The sequence below is a fragment of the Mastigoproctus giganteus genome, chromosome 6 (assembly GCF_048544385.1).
Source record: "Mastigoproctus giganteus isolate SK-2022 chromosome 6, ASM4854438v1, whole genome shotgun sequence".
NCBI lineage: Eukaryota > Metazoa > Arthropoda > Arachnida > Uropygi > Thelyphonidae > Mastigoproctus > Mastigoproctus giganteus.
The window spans coordinates 18375551-18391528 of NC_143580.1; the positions used below are offsets into that span (position 1 = coordinate 18375551).

A 15978-nucleotide genomic window follows, 5' to 3' on the forward strand; every position below is an offset into this window, starting at 1 on the left:
TCTAGGAGAAAAAATCATGCTACTCTCGCGAGAATGAAAAAGAGAGGACGAAGGAAAGGAACTGAGAGATTGGACGAAGGAAATAAACTGAGAGAGAGGAAGAAGGAATGAAACTGACTAAGAGAAAGAAGGAAAGAAACAAACTAAGATAGAGTTTTATCCTATAAAAAGATTAACTTACAGCAAATAAACAATTTTGACGACATACTGGTGCCTCGTAGCCGCAGTGGCCTTGGCACTAATCCAAACAAATCTTTAGTATGTGTTTCCTTGAAAAGAATATATAGTAATTTCTTCTCCGAGAAAACAGTTAAATTTGAGGTCTGTTATTGTTCTCTATTTGTGGTACAAGACCATTTATCCCAATGGAAATCTCTAAATGACTTTCTTCGGATAAGCCACTTGTGAACTGAGTCCTGCTGCAACGGAGTGCATTAAGTTAGAAAGAGGTCCTTCTTCTGTGACTCTTACAATTAAACTCCGGATGAGAGTTACCCCATTTTGTGAGAGTTCTTTCTGAGTGATTATCGTCTAATCCTGCAATATCTCCATTAACGACTGCATTCAGTTGATCACGAGCGATCTGTTTCAAGGCAGAACTTGAGGAAAAATGTCGAACGCACCGATGCTTGACGAAGTACTGCTCCTCTTATGTACATCGCAACATAATTTGGATGTTAACCTTGAGGCCAGCGCGCGTTTGTTGATTGTTCAATGTTTCCGAGTAAAGTATGTGTAACTATTTTCCGAGAAACACGTTTTCCAAAAGCGTTCCCTGAAAAATAGGGCACAAACATTCGTGTCAAGAAATGGACACTTTTTTTCCTTCAAAAGTGGCAGACGATAAATCAACAGATATGTGAAAGTTTTTTTTAGTAGTGGCAGACGTCAAGTTAACTGAAGGCTTTATTCTTATCAAGAAACCAACAGATAATTGAAGGTTTTTAAATTATTATTTATTATTATTTTTTTTTTTTCTGAAGTGGCAGACGATAGTTAAGAGTTATCTGCTGCCAAGAGTTTTGGAATTTGCTAAGTTTTATTTTCAAAAAATAAACCTTTATTCATAAATTCGGGCAGTCATTCTAGGATAAAGAAAAATGCTAGTTTTATGCATTAGACCCAAACAAACTTTTAATGGCTTCCTTTTTCACCAGGAGAAGGTACAGATAAAAAAAAAAAAAAAAAAACACGTCTTAGCAAGTGCTTTTACTCTCACATAGTTTTGAAATTTCAAAGTGTACCCTCAAAATAATTTAAAAACCAAAAATATAAATCGACAACAACAAAAAAAAAAAATTAAAATATTGAATCTTTAACTAGTACCTGTACACGATCTGGCCGAAATATTAGGAACCCATTTCACTATATGTTTGGAATTTGCTAAGTTTTGTGGGTTGATTCTTTTGGAAATTTTTTTCATAAACTACTTTGACCATAGATTTATCTTAGGTCCATGATTTTTGAAATACACGCTAGCCAGTTATGAAAAACCAGGAACAACTAATAGCAAAACCCATATTCTTCCAAGGTGTTGGTGGTTCTTTCCCTGTAAAGCCCTCTGGGAAATTCTGGCACAACTACTCCTTCTGGTGGTGGATGCCATTTCTTCTGATCATGTATTGATTCTGGGTTTGGCTATAAGTCCTTTTATGTTCGAGCATGGGAGTCTATTGTTTGTTTTATGTGCATGTGAGAAGTGCATTAGGCTAGCATATTTTTTGTTCATATTCCTAGTAAAATAAATAATCTACGTGTTCTATATAATATTATGCAGCTCTTATATCCCTTTACCTGGTAAATAGATATAAGAGCACATAATAAAAACCTCCTGGTTTTCCCCACAATTTTTCCCTTTATATACATTGGCACGTAGTATTTTTTAAAATCTGTTTAAAGTCTATAGTAAAGTCACGGACTGTAACAGACAAAAAATATACTAATGGCAATGTAGCTAGAGGGAAAATTAGGGAAAACCAGGAGACCCTAATAAGGGCGCATGTCAGTTTTGTTGTTATATGAGCTGTTTTGAAAAGACCAATAAGTGCAGCGCCAAAGAAATTCGTCAATGATGTCTTATACTTTGTTGAGAAATATTGTTTTAGATTAAGTACAAACAAGAAATTCGAGCATGGCATCATTATTAATTTTAACCCATCTTTCACTATGAGTTCCCAACAGTTCAAATTCAAACAGTGTTAATCAATAAATGCTATGGACAGAATTTAGTAAACTAAAGACAAAAGATAGCATTGTATATTCAACATCGGTTTATTTTGCAGTGCTAGATGCTTCGGGTAAAATGCTGACAGGACTTCTGGCTGGATCAATGACAGAATATGGATCGTATGACCAGTGCATTGCCATTAGACTTCCAAAACAAAATGGTCAAGAAGACTTTCGTGGCCAGTACTGCATTATGCAGTTTGAACCACCACTTCCACCTTTCACCCCGAATATCACCATCGGAAAATTGATCGTTGTGGATCCTAATGATTCGGTAAGTTGTTCATCAACGTTTGCATGCTGAGTTTACAATAATTGTGTTCATACCAAAAAACATTGAAAACAAGAACATAGGATTACTTGTTTCCCAATTTGGCCAATTCGGGATATTTTCAGCCTCTTATAATGAAAATAAACAAAATATCCTACTTACTGCTGCAAAATACAGTCTAACATCACACATCTGATGTTGAGGTGCATTCTATTTAATCAAGGAGATCTTGGCCAGATTCCTGAAAGCCAATCGGGAGAATCATCGTCACACAATAAAAAAAAACAGGGGGGGGGGGGGTCTATTCTATTGAATTCCATAGGAAACATGCTGCACCGCTACAAGAATTCCTTCCAAATATGTATTTCGCCAGCATCCCAGTAATTGTGTTTTCGAACAGAAACTCGCCCGGAAGCCTAAAACTAGATAACCATCAGACCACATGAAGATCCCCAAGACATCACTAATTCGGATTACCTTTCAAAATGTTAGTAGCTGAAGAAACACGCTTCACATGCATAACATGTTCCAGTTTCTGTAGACATCTGTGCTGAAGCATAGCTTCATTGACATCGATTCCCTTCTACTCGCTGCCGTAGCAGGATACTTCACTGTTTTGCTGAGAAATAGTGAAAGAGTTGTCATCCTCTTTGAGAGTCTGTGCAGGTAGCATAGTAGTTATAATCACCATCGTCACTACACCAGGTGGAAAAGGCCCAGGTTCGAATCCCCTCAATGACACGATGAACTGTTATTAGTTGGTCTCTGAGTTGTTGGAAACTCTCAACAGCATTACAAGACCGAACCTAGTTCTCCCATGCTCAAGCAATAGTTAATAGAATGAAATTAATTGCTATTTGGAAGTATCTACCGTCTTTCCTTAGAGTGGAAAAAAACATTTATAGTTCATCATTTTAACTAGCTAGAATGGCTACAGTTTCTCGCGCTTTTCGCGGGATCCATCAACCAAGATAACCATCAATCTGCCTCCGAACAGCAATCAGAATCGACATTCTTCCAAACATGTACAGTATTTCCAAGAACCAATTGATCTAAGCTATCAATGCTTTTCCTACAACAGCCACTCACAGTCATGATAACATACCACATTTATATCTAAATGCCTGAGCGCTTACATAATCGAGCCACTTCTTGCAATAGTCAATAGAATTCTGAAAGAAAATAACAACTTTCAATAAGCGGTAATGCAAGAAAAAAAAAAACATTGAAAAACACGGTTAAGAGGATAGTGATTGCAAACAGGAATATTACAATATCTTCAAGAAAATATTTATGCTTTGTTTACAATGAAATATACACTCGCTATCCAAAATATGTGGCATGGATTACACTAGGTGTCTGATGGAGTCTAGCTTCAGATTTGACTATTCTTCCATCAGGATATTTTTCAGCTGCAACTGGCGTAATTGCTATTACGCCAGTTGCAGCTGAAACGCAATTTCTTGGCCAGTGAGCTGTTTAAAGTGAAATAACTTTAATTATTATTAACTGACACCTGACAGACTGTGGCCCATCAAGATGTAGTTTGTCACTTTTTCTATTTTTTTTTTCTTTTTTTGAAAAACCCCTGGCCAATCAGACTGTGAAAGATATGTTTCTAAGTGTATTTATAACTGTATAATAAAGAGTATTTACTTATTTATTTATATTCACTGAGATCTTTGTATCTTTTCTGGTTTGTAGGTTATGAAATATATCGAGCAAGTGTTATCCGTGTATTATGGAGTCAAGACCCAAATAGGTATATGTGTTCCATCAGTTTGTTCACGGGAAGATGTTGAAAAGGTGGCTAAAGGAAGTAAGTGCAATTTTCCATGTATATTGAGAGGTTTATGTAGTATAATTACTTATAGTAACGTTATTTCCATCTTTTAATTTACGATTATCAATTACTTAAACACAGGCCCCTACTTTAATTTTTTTTCTCGGATAATCGAGGTTTCGGATTATTGAATTTCCCTTGTATTTTTGCATTTTCGGATTATGCAGTTATCTGCAGCGTAAAAAGAAGGGGCTGCTCTGATTACCAGTGACGTACATCATTTTCCAACTTCTCCACTGTCATCTCTTTTATGTAAATATTGTTAAATAAATAAACTGGTTAATTTTCTTCTCTTCCATTCAAGTTGCCAATAGATTGACTCTAAAAGCTGCCGTTCCTCAATGTCTGGTGGATACGCCAATCAGAGTGGAGACGCAACACATCGTCTTCCTGTAAGTAATCAAAATTTCTAACCATATTTTAATTATAATAATATTTTCTTATTCAATATTAATGACTCATCATTTCCCATTATATTAATATTCCCTTTTAGCGTACAGCAAATATTAACTGTTAATTTTATTCTGTAGAGCCGTTACGGGGGTTCTAGTTCTTTTACTCTTTATTGGCACTATAGTTGACCTCCGGCATAAGAAGAAAAAATCGGAAGTTCAAGGTAAGAACTTGAATACTTGAATTATTCTTTATGATAAAATAAAATAACTGCTATCAATTATTACAGTGAATAATATGAATTTTCTTAAACTTTTCAAAATTGAAATTGTCACCTATGAAAGAAAACATATTCATGAGAAAGAATTACCTCGCAGCTAGCACGGTGGATATAATCACCACCGGATGAAAAAGGCCTGGTTTCGAATCCTGTTTATGTAGCAAGGAATCTTTATGGGTTCAGTTAGTTGGTCTCTGGCGATGGTTGCATGGTTTTTCCTGTTGGAAGTTCGCGTTTTTTCGCCCAGTCAACAGGCAAATAGACCAGAGAACACATGAAATTTACAGACACAATATAGTGACGCTTTGTAACCTTAGCTGTTTTCATTCTTAATACTGTATATATATACGAAAAGAATACTATTTCTGCGTCAAAGGCACCATACACGAATCATACTGCATTCATGGGAGTTGCATAAGTTTCAACAGAACGTCCTTCGATCTTTCCAGTGTTCTTTATTTTTCTATCTCTCCTTTAGCAGAACATATTCAATCACGTACAAATCCGATCCTTATCACCTGGGTGCTACACCTAACTTCAATCACAATATCAGTGATTACTTGAAAAGATTTCATCAAAATCTGACTAAACGGGCCATGTCCTGAGAAATACAATCTATTGATTCGTGGGTCAGGTAAAACAATCAACTATGTGGTTAGGTAAGTCAAGCAGCTACCATGAGGTCAGTATATTGTATGTGCAATGCACTCGCGTATAATTACTATAGATTTTGATGTTTGCTAAACGAAAAATCCTAGGTTTATGGAATCAAAAACCGTTAAATCAGCCAGGGTAAGGGAAAAAGTACACAAATATTGTTTGTCAATGAAGGAATTCGAACTCAAGCCTTTTCTACCAGTGGTTATAATCACCGTGCGAGGACGGTGATTATAACCACTGTGTTACCAGCGAGGAACACATATCAACTCTTAAGAAAGATATTGATTTAATTAGAATACAGCAACGTACAAGTATTATGGTGACATATTCGAGCCCTAGGGTAGCACAGTTGGAAGAATCACCATCCTCCCTACACCAAGTGGAAGATACCTGCGTTTGAGTCCCGTCGATGACGGGGGAATTTCTATGGGCCTTTTTCACAACGTGGCTGATTTAGTCAATCTCAGATGAGGGTAGCATGTTTTTTTCTCCCGGAAACTGGAGTTTTTCGTCTATCAAACAGAAAATCGACCACAGAACACACGCAATTTACAGACAGCATTATACGGAGCAATATGGCTTTAGTTGCTAATGCTCCTAAAACCCAACAATAACATATTCGAGCTTTCATTATAAAATCCATAAAGTAACTTACAGTCAGGTCAGAAATTCTCTTTGGAAATATAAAAAAAGGGCTTTTTTTGTGAAATTATTTTTTATATTTTCTGTTATATTTATATTCTTCTCCATAGGTGAAACTTTACTTATTCGAGGTAGTGCAATACTATGACAACTCGTTGTGAAGGTATTCACAATATGAGATATAATTAAAACGATGCATTAAAACTACCTTGGTAGTATAAATGGTGTGTGTGTGTGTGCGTTAACCCATGTAAACTCCTTCATACTTTGAGGCTTTAGCCAAGAAATGTCTTTTAGACATACTATTAAAATTTGCATTGTTTCAACTGCTAAACACCAGGTGGCGTTACTGATCCTTTATTTCCGTTCTAAATTTCTTAACACAGCAATAATATTCAGTAAGCCACATTGTTTCCAGTTAAATAAATAAATATTAGGAAACATCTAACATTTCCACTCTTTTATCATTTTGTTTTTCTTTTCTGATTTCAGGAAAAGTTGGTTTATTTTTTTCTGCTTTCTCTATGCATAAAAACTATACGAAGCTTGTAAGCAAAGCTGGAGCAGAAGAAATAAAAATCTTCCATGGAATTCGGTTTATTAGCATGACTTGGGTGATATTTGGACACAGTTGTTCTTGGGTCAGGTTCCAACCATCAAGTAAGTTACAACTTTTAAGTCTAAGAATTCGAAATTCAATTTAACTTTCATTTTGGAAATTATTAAGTAGTTTAAACAATTAATTTTAAATTGCGAATATGTATAATATTATATATTAATATCCTATTAAAATATCCTAATATATAATAGGATCTCTATAATTAATATTTACATGTTTATTAAAATTTTTATTTTTAAAATATAATGCATTTCAGCTTTTATGTTACTCATTCTCGAAAACTAAAAACAAGCATCCATATTAAGGTTTTCGATGCGCACTATTTACTTAAACATTTAATTCTGCGCATTGCTTTTAACTCCACCTGGCGCAAATCAAACAAACTTTAAATAAAAACTGAAAATACGATAATTTCGCCGTTATTAATCAAAAATATGATAATTTATACATAATTATAATTTTTTAAGGAATAATAGCAATAATGACTTCGTTTAAGTTTAATTGGTAAAGGAAGGCACAACTTATGAATGAATTAAGGATTGCTTATAAACATACAAATTTCTAAAAAAAAAAAAAAAAACCCGTTAAAATGAATTTTAAAATAATGCAATATTATTATTGAATTTTTTAATCCCCTAGGTACTTGAGCAAAAATTTTATTTTTCTATTCTATAGAAAACCTAATGATGATAAAGGTGTTTTACAACGAAATTGGCAACAATTTTGTCTATAATGCTTTCCTGGTTGTTGAGTCGTTCTTCTTTGTCACGTGAGTAATAAATATTAACTAAGATTTACTCTGTTAAAACTCTTCATGAATTTAATAGTAGAGATAATGGAAAATATATACCTCACCACGCAGTTTATTTATTCAAGATGCTCCTTTTTGCTCCAAAAATACTTCAATTTTGTATCCCAGGTGGCCTGTGCCATCTGGGATGCAGATCATGCCAGATGGTCTTCAGCGACGAATCCCACTTCTGCTTGGGGTCCAATGATCGCAGCATGCAGGTGTAGCGACGTGGTGAATGCAATGATCCTAGAGCTATTTTTGAACGCCGTACTGCACTTACTGTTGGTGTTATGGTGCGGGGAGAAATCAGTTTTGATAGTCAGTTGTCGTTGGCAATTTGACTGCTCGCTATGATTCTGGAACCTGTCGTTCTCCCCTGTCTTCTCGATTGCCTGAAGCTATTTTTCAGCAGGAAAACGCCCGAATACACTGCAGGGATTTCCTTAGACACCATCTACAGAGCCATCCATTGCCATACACACACATCGCGGATGTTCTGCGGGACTAGATGCAAAAGGCTTGGTGGTAAATACCGCAGGAAACCATTCCACTCCTGTACGAATCAATGCCTAGACGCTTAGCTTACTGTATCCGCAATTGTGGTGGATTTACATCCATTTACATCGTGGTGTGAACGTACTGGATTTGTGCCGAAACCCAAGAATTATTTAGTACATTTATTGAAATGAACACTGAGTCAATTGCCAGCATATTTGAGCATCAAAATTTAATATTTTGATGTATCTTTTGAGAACAATAGTTTACGTACCATTGTCCTGTCCTCGATATTTTATCACTTTTTTTTAGTGTGTACAATAAATAGAAAAGTAAACATTAAAAATAAATTAACCACAAGTAATGAATTTATTTCTAGGGGTTTCTTGACCGCAATGATGACCTTTAAGTATATGGCATTGAGAAACGGCAGGTTGAATATTTTCGTGTTTATCATACGGAGATATCTTAGGTAAGGAAATACATTTTTTCTGTCCAATCAGTGCAGCATATGATACAGGTGTTTTAAGAAATTTAAAACAAATCATGAAATGTCCAGCCATCCTAATGATCATACAATCAGGCAATGTAGCTTTTCAACACTTTGAAGTTTGTAATTTATATAAAAAACGTACATAATATTTATTTCTGTGATAATTTGATAACAGTGCCATCTATCGACAGTAATATGCAATACTATTTAATGACACGGCGTTAGCTGTATTTGACCAAACACTATTTTTAAATTAATATTTGCGGTTGTCTTTTATTTTATTGTGTATCTTTCTATCTACTTTTCCACAGTAAGATAACTATATATTAACAGAATCGTAAGAGTTAAGGGATAAACTTCAGAACAGGGTGCGCATTACAGACCATCGGCGCTTTTTAATTGTGTGTTTTTTTTTAAATAGACTTTTATTTTTGGTTTGTGAAAAAAGGTTATGTTATGTTAAGCTGGAGTGCTCACCCTGTTCTGAAATTTTACCGAGTTAAGTTTATAAATTATTTATCAAAATTCTTAATTAAAAAATAAATAAACATATTTTGAAACATGAAAGAGCAACATTTATGAGAAAAACTCAAAACAGTGCCATCTGTTGAGCGACGATGGCATTTTATCTCAGGAAACTTGGTTCCTCATCCAGCAAACATACAAACCGACCTATGCAAGACATTACAGACAACCTCAAAACTTTACCTATTATTTTGCCTATTATTAATATATTATTAAAGCTACAGATTATTTTTCCACGACAGTAATCAATAAGCATTTTTTACCAATACAGGTTGACTCCTTCACTAATCTTTGCTACCGGGATGATGTTCTTTCTACCATGGATAACTAGTGGTCCAAGCTGGGAGGAGGCAGTTGGGATGAATATGAGTTCTTGTCGCAGGCACTGGTGGGTCAACTTTTTTTATTTCAGTAACTGGCTTCGGACAAAAGACATTGTAAGCATACCATTTTGGATCAAATGATTTTAAGGATGCTTTTTATTTTTTATTTTTCTCTTCCTATATCAATCTGTGTGTTATTTTCAGAATAAGGAACCAGGATTAAACTTTTCTTAAAAAATACGTGTTTAAATATATTTAATATAAACAGGGCAGAAAATATCGTACAAGGGGTGCATGAAATGTTAACATACGGATTTGTGACTTATGGTTGTTCAGTTGTGTCGAAAACTGAAGAATACATGCGCAATCGCGTCAATAAAAACGTTGCAAACATTGGAGTAACTACTTGTTAATGAAAAATGGAAAATATACACTGAAAGGACAGAATTCAATGGGATATTTGGTTCCTGGGCAAAGCGACGCTGTCATCCCTCTCACTGGTGGACGAACCCACCGCATGGCAAGTATATAGGTACACTGCATTTACGTAGACGGTAATTCGATGTCAGTGTGGATGAACGTCGAGAGTTAACCGACTTTGAAAGAGGGAAGATAGTGGGTGTTGACCCATGGGTCACTGTCGCAGAAGTGGTACAGAAATTGCACTATTCCCGTTCGACAGTATCAAGGGTGAATCGGGAATACGCCATTTCCGGAATAACATCTCATCGTGGACAGCGCTGTGGGCGGAGAAAGGTGGTGGATGAACGTGGCCGTCGACGTCTGTCTCGCATTGTTTCAGCCAACCGGAGAGCGACAGTGGCACAAATCATAGTGTGCGTAGTGTACATAGTGTTAGGATTGGGCGCCACCTGTGGTTTCCCACACCGCGCCATATGTACACTGTGAAGAAATACAGAACACTGTAAATGCCAGAAAAAAGTGTAGTATGTTGAATGTGTAGTATTGTGTTGGGTTCTGTTGTGTGTCCTGGCATTTGGCCGCTGGATCCCTGATGGGACCCCACGTTGCCTGCACACACCACTAGGAGGTAGCCAGGCTGCCCATTATTCTTTGGCAGGTCTCCGTCAGGGTAGCCTGAGCTTCCTGAACGGAGACTAATTAAAAAAATAATAATAAAAAAATAAAATAAATAAATAATAAAAAAAAATAATAAAAAAAAATAAATACTAATAATAATAAAATAAAATAAATAATAATAATAAAAAATAAAATAAATAATAATAATAAAAAATAAAATAAATAATAATAATAAAAAATAATAATTTTTTTATAAAATTAATTAAATAATAAAAAAATTTTTATAAAAATAAATTAAATAATAAAAAAATAAAAAAAAATAAGGTAGAGTGCAGCAGTACAGGGTGTACGGAAGAAGATGGGGGATGAAAGTAAGAGTAAGGGGATGTAGGTGAGGGCATCCCCTAAATTGAAAGTGGAGCGTATGCCCCATCATGAGAAAAGGGGGGAAGGGATAACTCCAGAAGGATAGAAAAGCCACTCAGCAAGAGTGCTGAGTGTGACTTATATTTTGTAGTAGAGTGGTCAAGACCACTGGAGCCTACCCAACTATGTGGGTGAGTTAGCAGGTAATCCTACTCTGGATGTTCCAGGGTTAGCAAGTCGATGCTGGTAAAACGGTCATGTACAGATTTTTTATTCCAAGTTTGAGTAAGACCATTACAGGTTTGTATCCCTAACTTGAGTTGGTTGTAGAGTCCTGCGCCTAGAAAAGAGGTTCTGTGCGTACTCCGTTAATAATTTGTAATATTGTTCTTCAGAAATTAACAGGTGCTCCTGTCCTTGAGTTATGTGCTGGAGTCTAGTGTACAGTGTTCCTCGAAGATCGTCATATATTGGGCAGTTATAAAGAATATGGTCCCGATCTTCAATTTCTCCACATGTACAGTAGGGGTTATTGATGATTCCCAAGGTAGTCAACTTGATTTATAGAGCCGTGTCCAGTTATAATATATGTACAGTAGAGGCCAGGAGAGAACCAAGGCGGCGACTTTGGATAAACTAGTTTGACATCCGGGATGAATTTCTTAGTTATTAGGCCCTTGTCTGTCTCCTCCCATCTTGTCTGCCAGATTTGTAGTAGCATGGCAGCTAATTTCTTCTTTTCTTGCTTACAGTCAGTGCGGGTGTCGATGGTATGTCCAAAGATGGTAGCTGGGATTCCCCGCGACGAGCAATAATGCAATCCTCGACGGATAACCTCCAAATCAAGGGGGAGGACACCTACAAGAACCTGGAGGGCTGGAGAACATACTGTGCAACAGGCCCTGGTAATGGCAAGCAATATACTCCGCTGAATTGTTTCCAGTTTGCGTTTATTGCGAACAATTATTGCTATATGGTACCAAATTCCGGATCCGTATGTAATAACAGGGAGGAATATAGTTTTATACAGGAGTTTGAGTGTTCTCCGGTTCAGACCCCAGTCACACCTGCTTACTCGGACGATTAAGGCTGCATAATTTCTGATTTTTCTTGAAGGTATGAGAGGTGCGGGAAGAAGGAGAGCTTCGAATCCAGGATGATACCCAGGTGTTTTAGGGAAGTTACCAGCTTGATGGTTTTTCCTTGTACCTTGATCTGAGGAGGCCTTGATATTTGTAAGGTGCCTTTGAGAAGTATGGATTGTGCCTTCTGTGGAGAAATCCGGAGCTTGTGTAGTGTCGCCCAGTCCTGTAAAATCTGTGGTGCTTGATTTCCAGTGGCCTCGAGAGCTGCTCTAGTGTCCACTGCGATGGAGATGGTAATATCATCTGCGAATGCTTGGACAGTAACAGGACCCAGATCCAGACCAAGTAACTCATCAAGGACGATGTTCCAGAGGAACGGGCCGAGGACCAAACCCTGTGGGCGGCTGCCCACAGAGTATTCCCTAATACCTAATACCTAATACCCTGTGGGCAGCCTCTGTAGATAGATTTGGTGAGCTTCTGGTATGGTGAGGAGATGGTGATCTTCCTGTTGGAAAGGTAACTTTGTATACACCTGTATAAGTTGACTGGTATGCATGCTAGTGGCACAAATCACCGCGACTTCAACGAGGGAGGTGCCAGAAACGTCTCCACCAAGACCATCAGTCGATCATTAGCCGCAATCATTTATGGGAGCCGCCGACCCACCAGTGTCCCATTGGTAACACCACGACACAGGACTCTACGCCTCAACTCGACGAAAGAACAATAGGCACTGGACCTTGGATGATTGGAGACGGATCTCCTGGTCCAATGAGTCCCGTTTCCAGTTATTTCCAGCGGACGGGAGGGTGCGTATCTGTGGCGGGAACCGGATGAAGCTATCCATCCGTCATATCAAGGCAGGTGAACGGTCGGTAATAGTCTGGAGTGTGTTCAACTGGCACACGTTGAGACCTCTAGTACGTCTAGATGCAACGCTGAACGGTTCAGGTCACGTGTCCCACCTTGCAGACCAGCTGCATCTCTTCATGGTCATCATGCACCCACAGGGCAATGGACTCTTCCAGCGGGACAATGCGCTTCCCCACAGAGCAGTGGTGACTAGAACATGGTTCGTAGAGCATTCCGCAGATTTTACCACCATGGAATCGCCTCTTCATTCACCGGACATGAACTCTGTGGAGCATCTTTGGGATGCTGTGGAAAACTCTCTTCGAGATTTAGATCCTTCACCCAGGAATGCGACGTAATTATGGACAGTGGTGCCACAAGGATGAATGGAAATACCTATGGAACGTTTTCGTGAACTAGTGGACTGAATGCCTCACCGTGTGACTGCCCTTATCCCGGCGAAAGGTGTGCCTACCGGTTACCAGGTAGGTATCCCATGATTTCTGTCCACTCAAAACCTAATAGTAGGTATTGTCCTCCTATTGAACTTTGATGGAGCTTTGCGGCAGGATTGCATCGCATAGATCTCAGTGTTGGGATAGTCCGTGGTGGAGCGTCTAACGCTGGATCTGTCCATCCACTAATTCCCAGAAATGTTATATGAGATTCATATCCGGAGAAATTGGCGGCCAAAGTACCACTGGAATTCACTTTGTTCTGCGAACTACTCTCAATGTGGTGGCAGGATGCATTATTTTGCTAGAACATGTGCCATCGAGGAAGACAGTCACCAGGAAAGGTTTACCTGATCAGCCACAGTGGATAAGTAGTTTTAGCATAACAGTGCGGTCCAAGGGTATGAGCGCTCCTAGAGATTCTCAGGAAAACATCCTTCGTACGAAAAAACTGCTGCAAACTGCCTGTTTCCATTGGACCAAGATATCGAAGTGATTCTTCCGCGTTTATCACCATACCCTCTATCTAGTTAGAATAATATATATTTTATTATATATTAAATTAATACATAATTTATAAATTATTAGATTAATATGAATATTACTTTCGAAAAGTAACAGTCTCACATACAAATAAACGAATATAAATATATATACAGTTAGGAAACCAGGTCGTTTATGCCTAACTTATGCTTTTTCAGTGTATGCATCATACTTGGTACTTAAGTGCAGACTTTCAACTTCATATCTTATCTCTGCTTGTGCTCATACCTCTTTACAGGTAGGTAAAGTTTGCTCTTTTGCCACTAATAAGAAGTATTGCTGAATACCGTTAATAAATTTAAAAACAAAACGTTAATAATTAAGATTTTAATTAATTTTTATTTATTAACAGACTCAGAGTTATTTTCATTTTAAAATTTCAGGCCATATTTCTGTAATGTTCACTTACTTTACATGATAAAGCCCCAGTTGAATGAAAAATAATTTTCGTTTCCTAAAAACATCGAAGTCGCAAGGCGACAAGTGTGATCTGTACAGGGAATGATTGAATATTTCCTAGCAGAATTTCTCAAAGCTTTTTAAGTTCATTTACTCTTGTATTAATTTATAAACTTTTCTTGTATAGTTGAGAGAAAATTAAAGGTTTAACTTTTTTCAGGAAACCAAAGTTGGGCATCATAATCTCAATTCTGATGTGTATTGGTAGTGGTGTATCTGTAGGAGTTGTTACTTACTTAAATAATTATCCTCCAATCCCGACTCTTACAATTCCAAGTGAGGAGTAAGTATATTTGTTTATTTTTGAATGATCTGTAGAAATTAAATAATTATTTGGTTTTAGTATGAATTCATGATTTGTTTCCTGTTTGTTGTTTTGGTGTAATGTTTTGTTTAATGTTTTGGCTATTTAACTTATTTTCTCCCTCTCCCTCTCCTTAGCTACATGTACAGAGTCATGGAAGATGCATACTTCAAAACTTACGCTCAAGTGGGACCATATGTGATGGGATTGCTACTGGGTTATTTCATGCGCAAACATAAGGACGTCAAAGTAAAACGAGTAAGATAGTTCAGTTTCCATTTTAAAAATTAAAGCAAATATTACAAAATATCCTTTTGAATTAATATTTATAAATAAATAAATATTTTATTGCACAACTAGAGAATCTGAAAAATACTGTTATATATTGATTGGGATAAACATGCTGGAGACGAATACAAATAATATTTTGTATTCGTTTGGTGCATTCTTGCAGCCATTATACGGAAGCCATGAGTGGTGTCAATAACACGCTGTTTGGATACTGGAAGGCTTGAAATGCGTGTGCTGGTCAGATGAGTCCAAATACTTGGACTCATCTGACCAGATGAGTCCAAGTATTTCTTAGCTGGTCAGATGAGTCCAAATACTTGGTGCAACATGCCGATGGACGTTTTTGTGTGTGGCGCAAGCAACACAAGTCCATTATCCCATTGTGCATGGTACCCATGACACCTGCTTGGTATTGCTTAATATTGGACACGTTTTGTTGGTAAGAACCAGGACCCCCCCCCCCCCGACTGGAAAACGCTTCACCTGGTGAGGTCAACCAGCAGCTCTTAGGAAATCATGTATAGTCTGCCATGTTGCATTTTCTCCTGGACAGAAACGGGATCTTCCAAAATGGTAATGCGCAGTGTCATCGGACTGCGCTGTACACGAGTGGTTGGTTCGAGAAACAGTGAAGATATCATCCACCTTGGTTTGGTTTCTAAATTCACCTGACCTCAATCCAATTGAACAATCATGGGATGTTTTGAAACTGGCCACGCAACCATCATTTATTCCGATACTATGGAATATTAAAACAGATAGGTTACCAACGCAGGCGTCTTTTGAATGAAAAAGGCGCCATTTGGATGAACTTCTGTACGAATTTTTCTTTTTATTTTCTTATGGGAGTTTTTCCATTATAATTTTAATAATATCTTTAACTTAAAGAGGAATAAAAAATAAACAGAAACACGCAGGCAATGTTACGAAATCTTGGTTTCTGAATACAAACAATTAATATTTTAGAATTGGATTTTCAATTACGTAATAGTGTTTTTTCTTTTTTCTTTTTTGCA

The 15978-nt window shown here is 37.1% G+C and overlaps 1 protein-coding gene across 1 annotated transcript in view; it reads left to right on the forward strand.

The window, feature by feature from the left end:
* The window catches only part of LOC150084022 (nose resistant to fluoxetine protein 6-like), a 46394-nt gene that overhangs the window by 14890 nt on the left and 15526 nt on the right, over window positions 1-15978 (forward strand). The window contains exons 2-12 of the mRNA XM_090375864.1: window positions 2283-2500; window positions 4202-4316; window positions 4645-4732; window positions 4871-4956; window positions 6808-6975; window positions 7610-7703; window positions 8602-8694; window positions 9512-9677; window positions 14067-14146; window positions 14528-14650; window positions 14809-14929. Coding sequence (XP_090231990.1) covers window positions 2283-2500; window positions 4202-4316; window positions 4645-4732; window positions 4871-4956; window positions 6808-6975; window positions 7610-7703; window positions 8602-8694; window positions 9512-9677; window positions 14067-14146; window positions 14528-14650; window positions 14809-14929 — 1352 coding nt within the window. The remainder of the gene's footprint in view (window positions 1-2282; window positions 2501-4201; window positions 4317-4644; window positions 4733-4870; window positions 4957-6807; window positions 6976-7609; window positions 7704-8601; window positions 8695-9511; window positions 9678-14066; window positions 14147-14527; window positions 14651-14808; window positions 14930-15978) is intronic.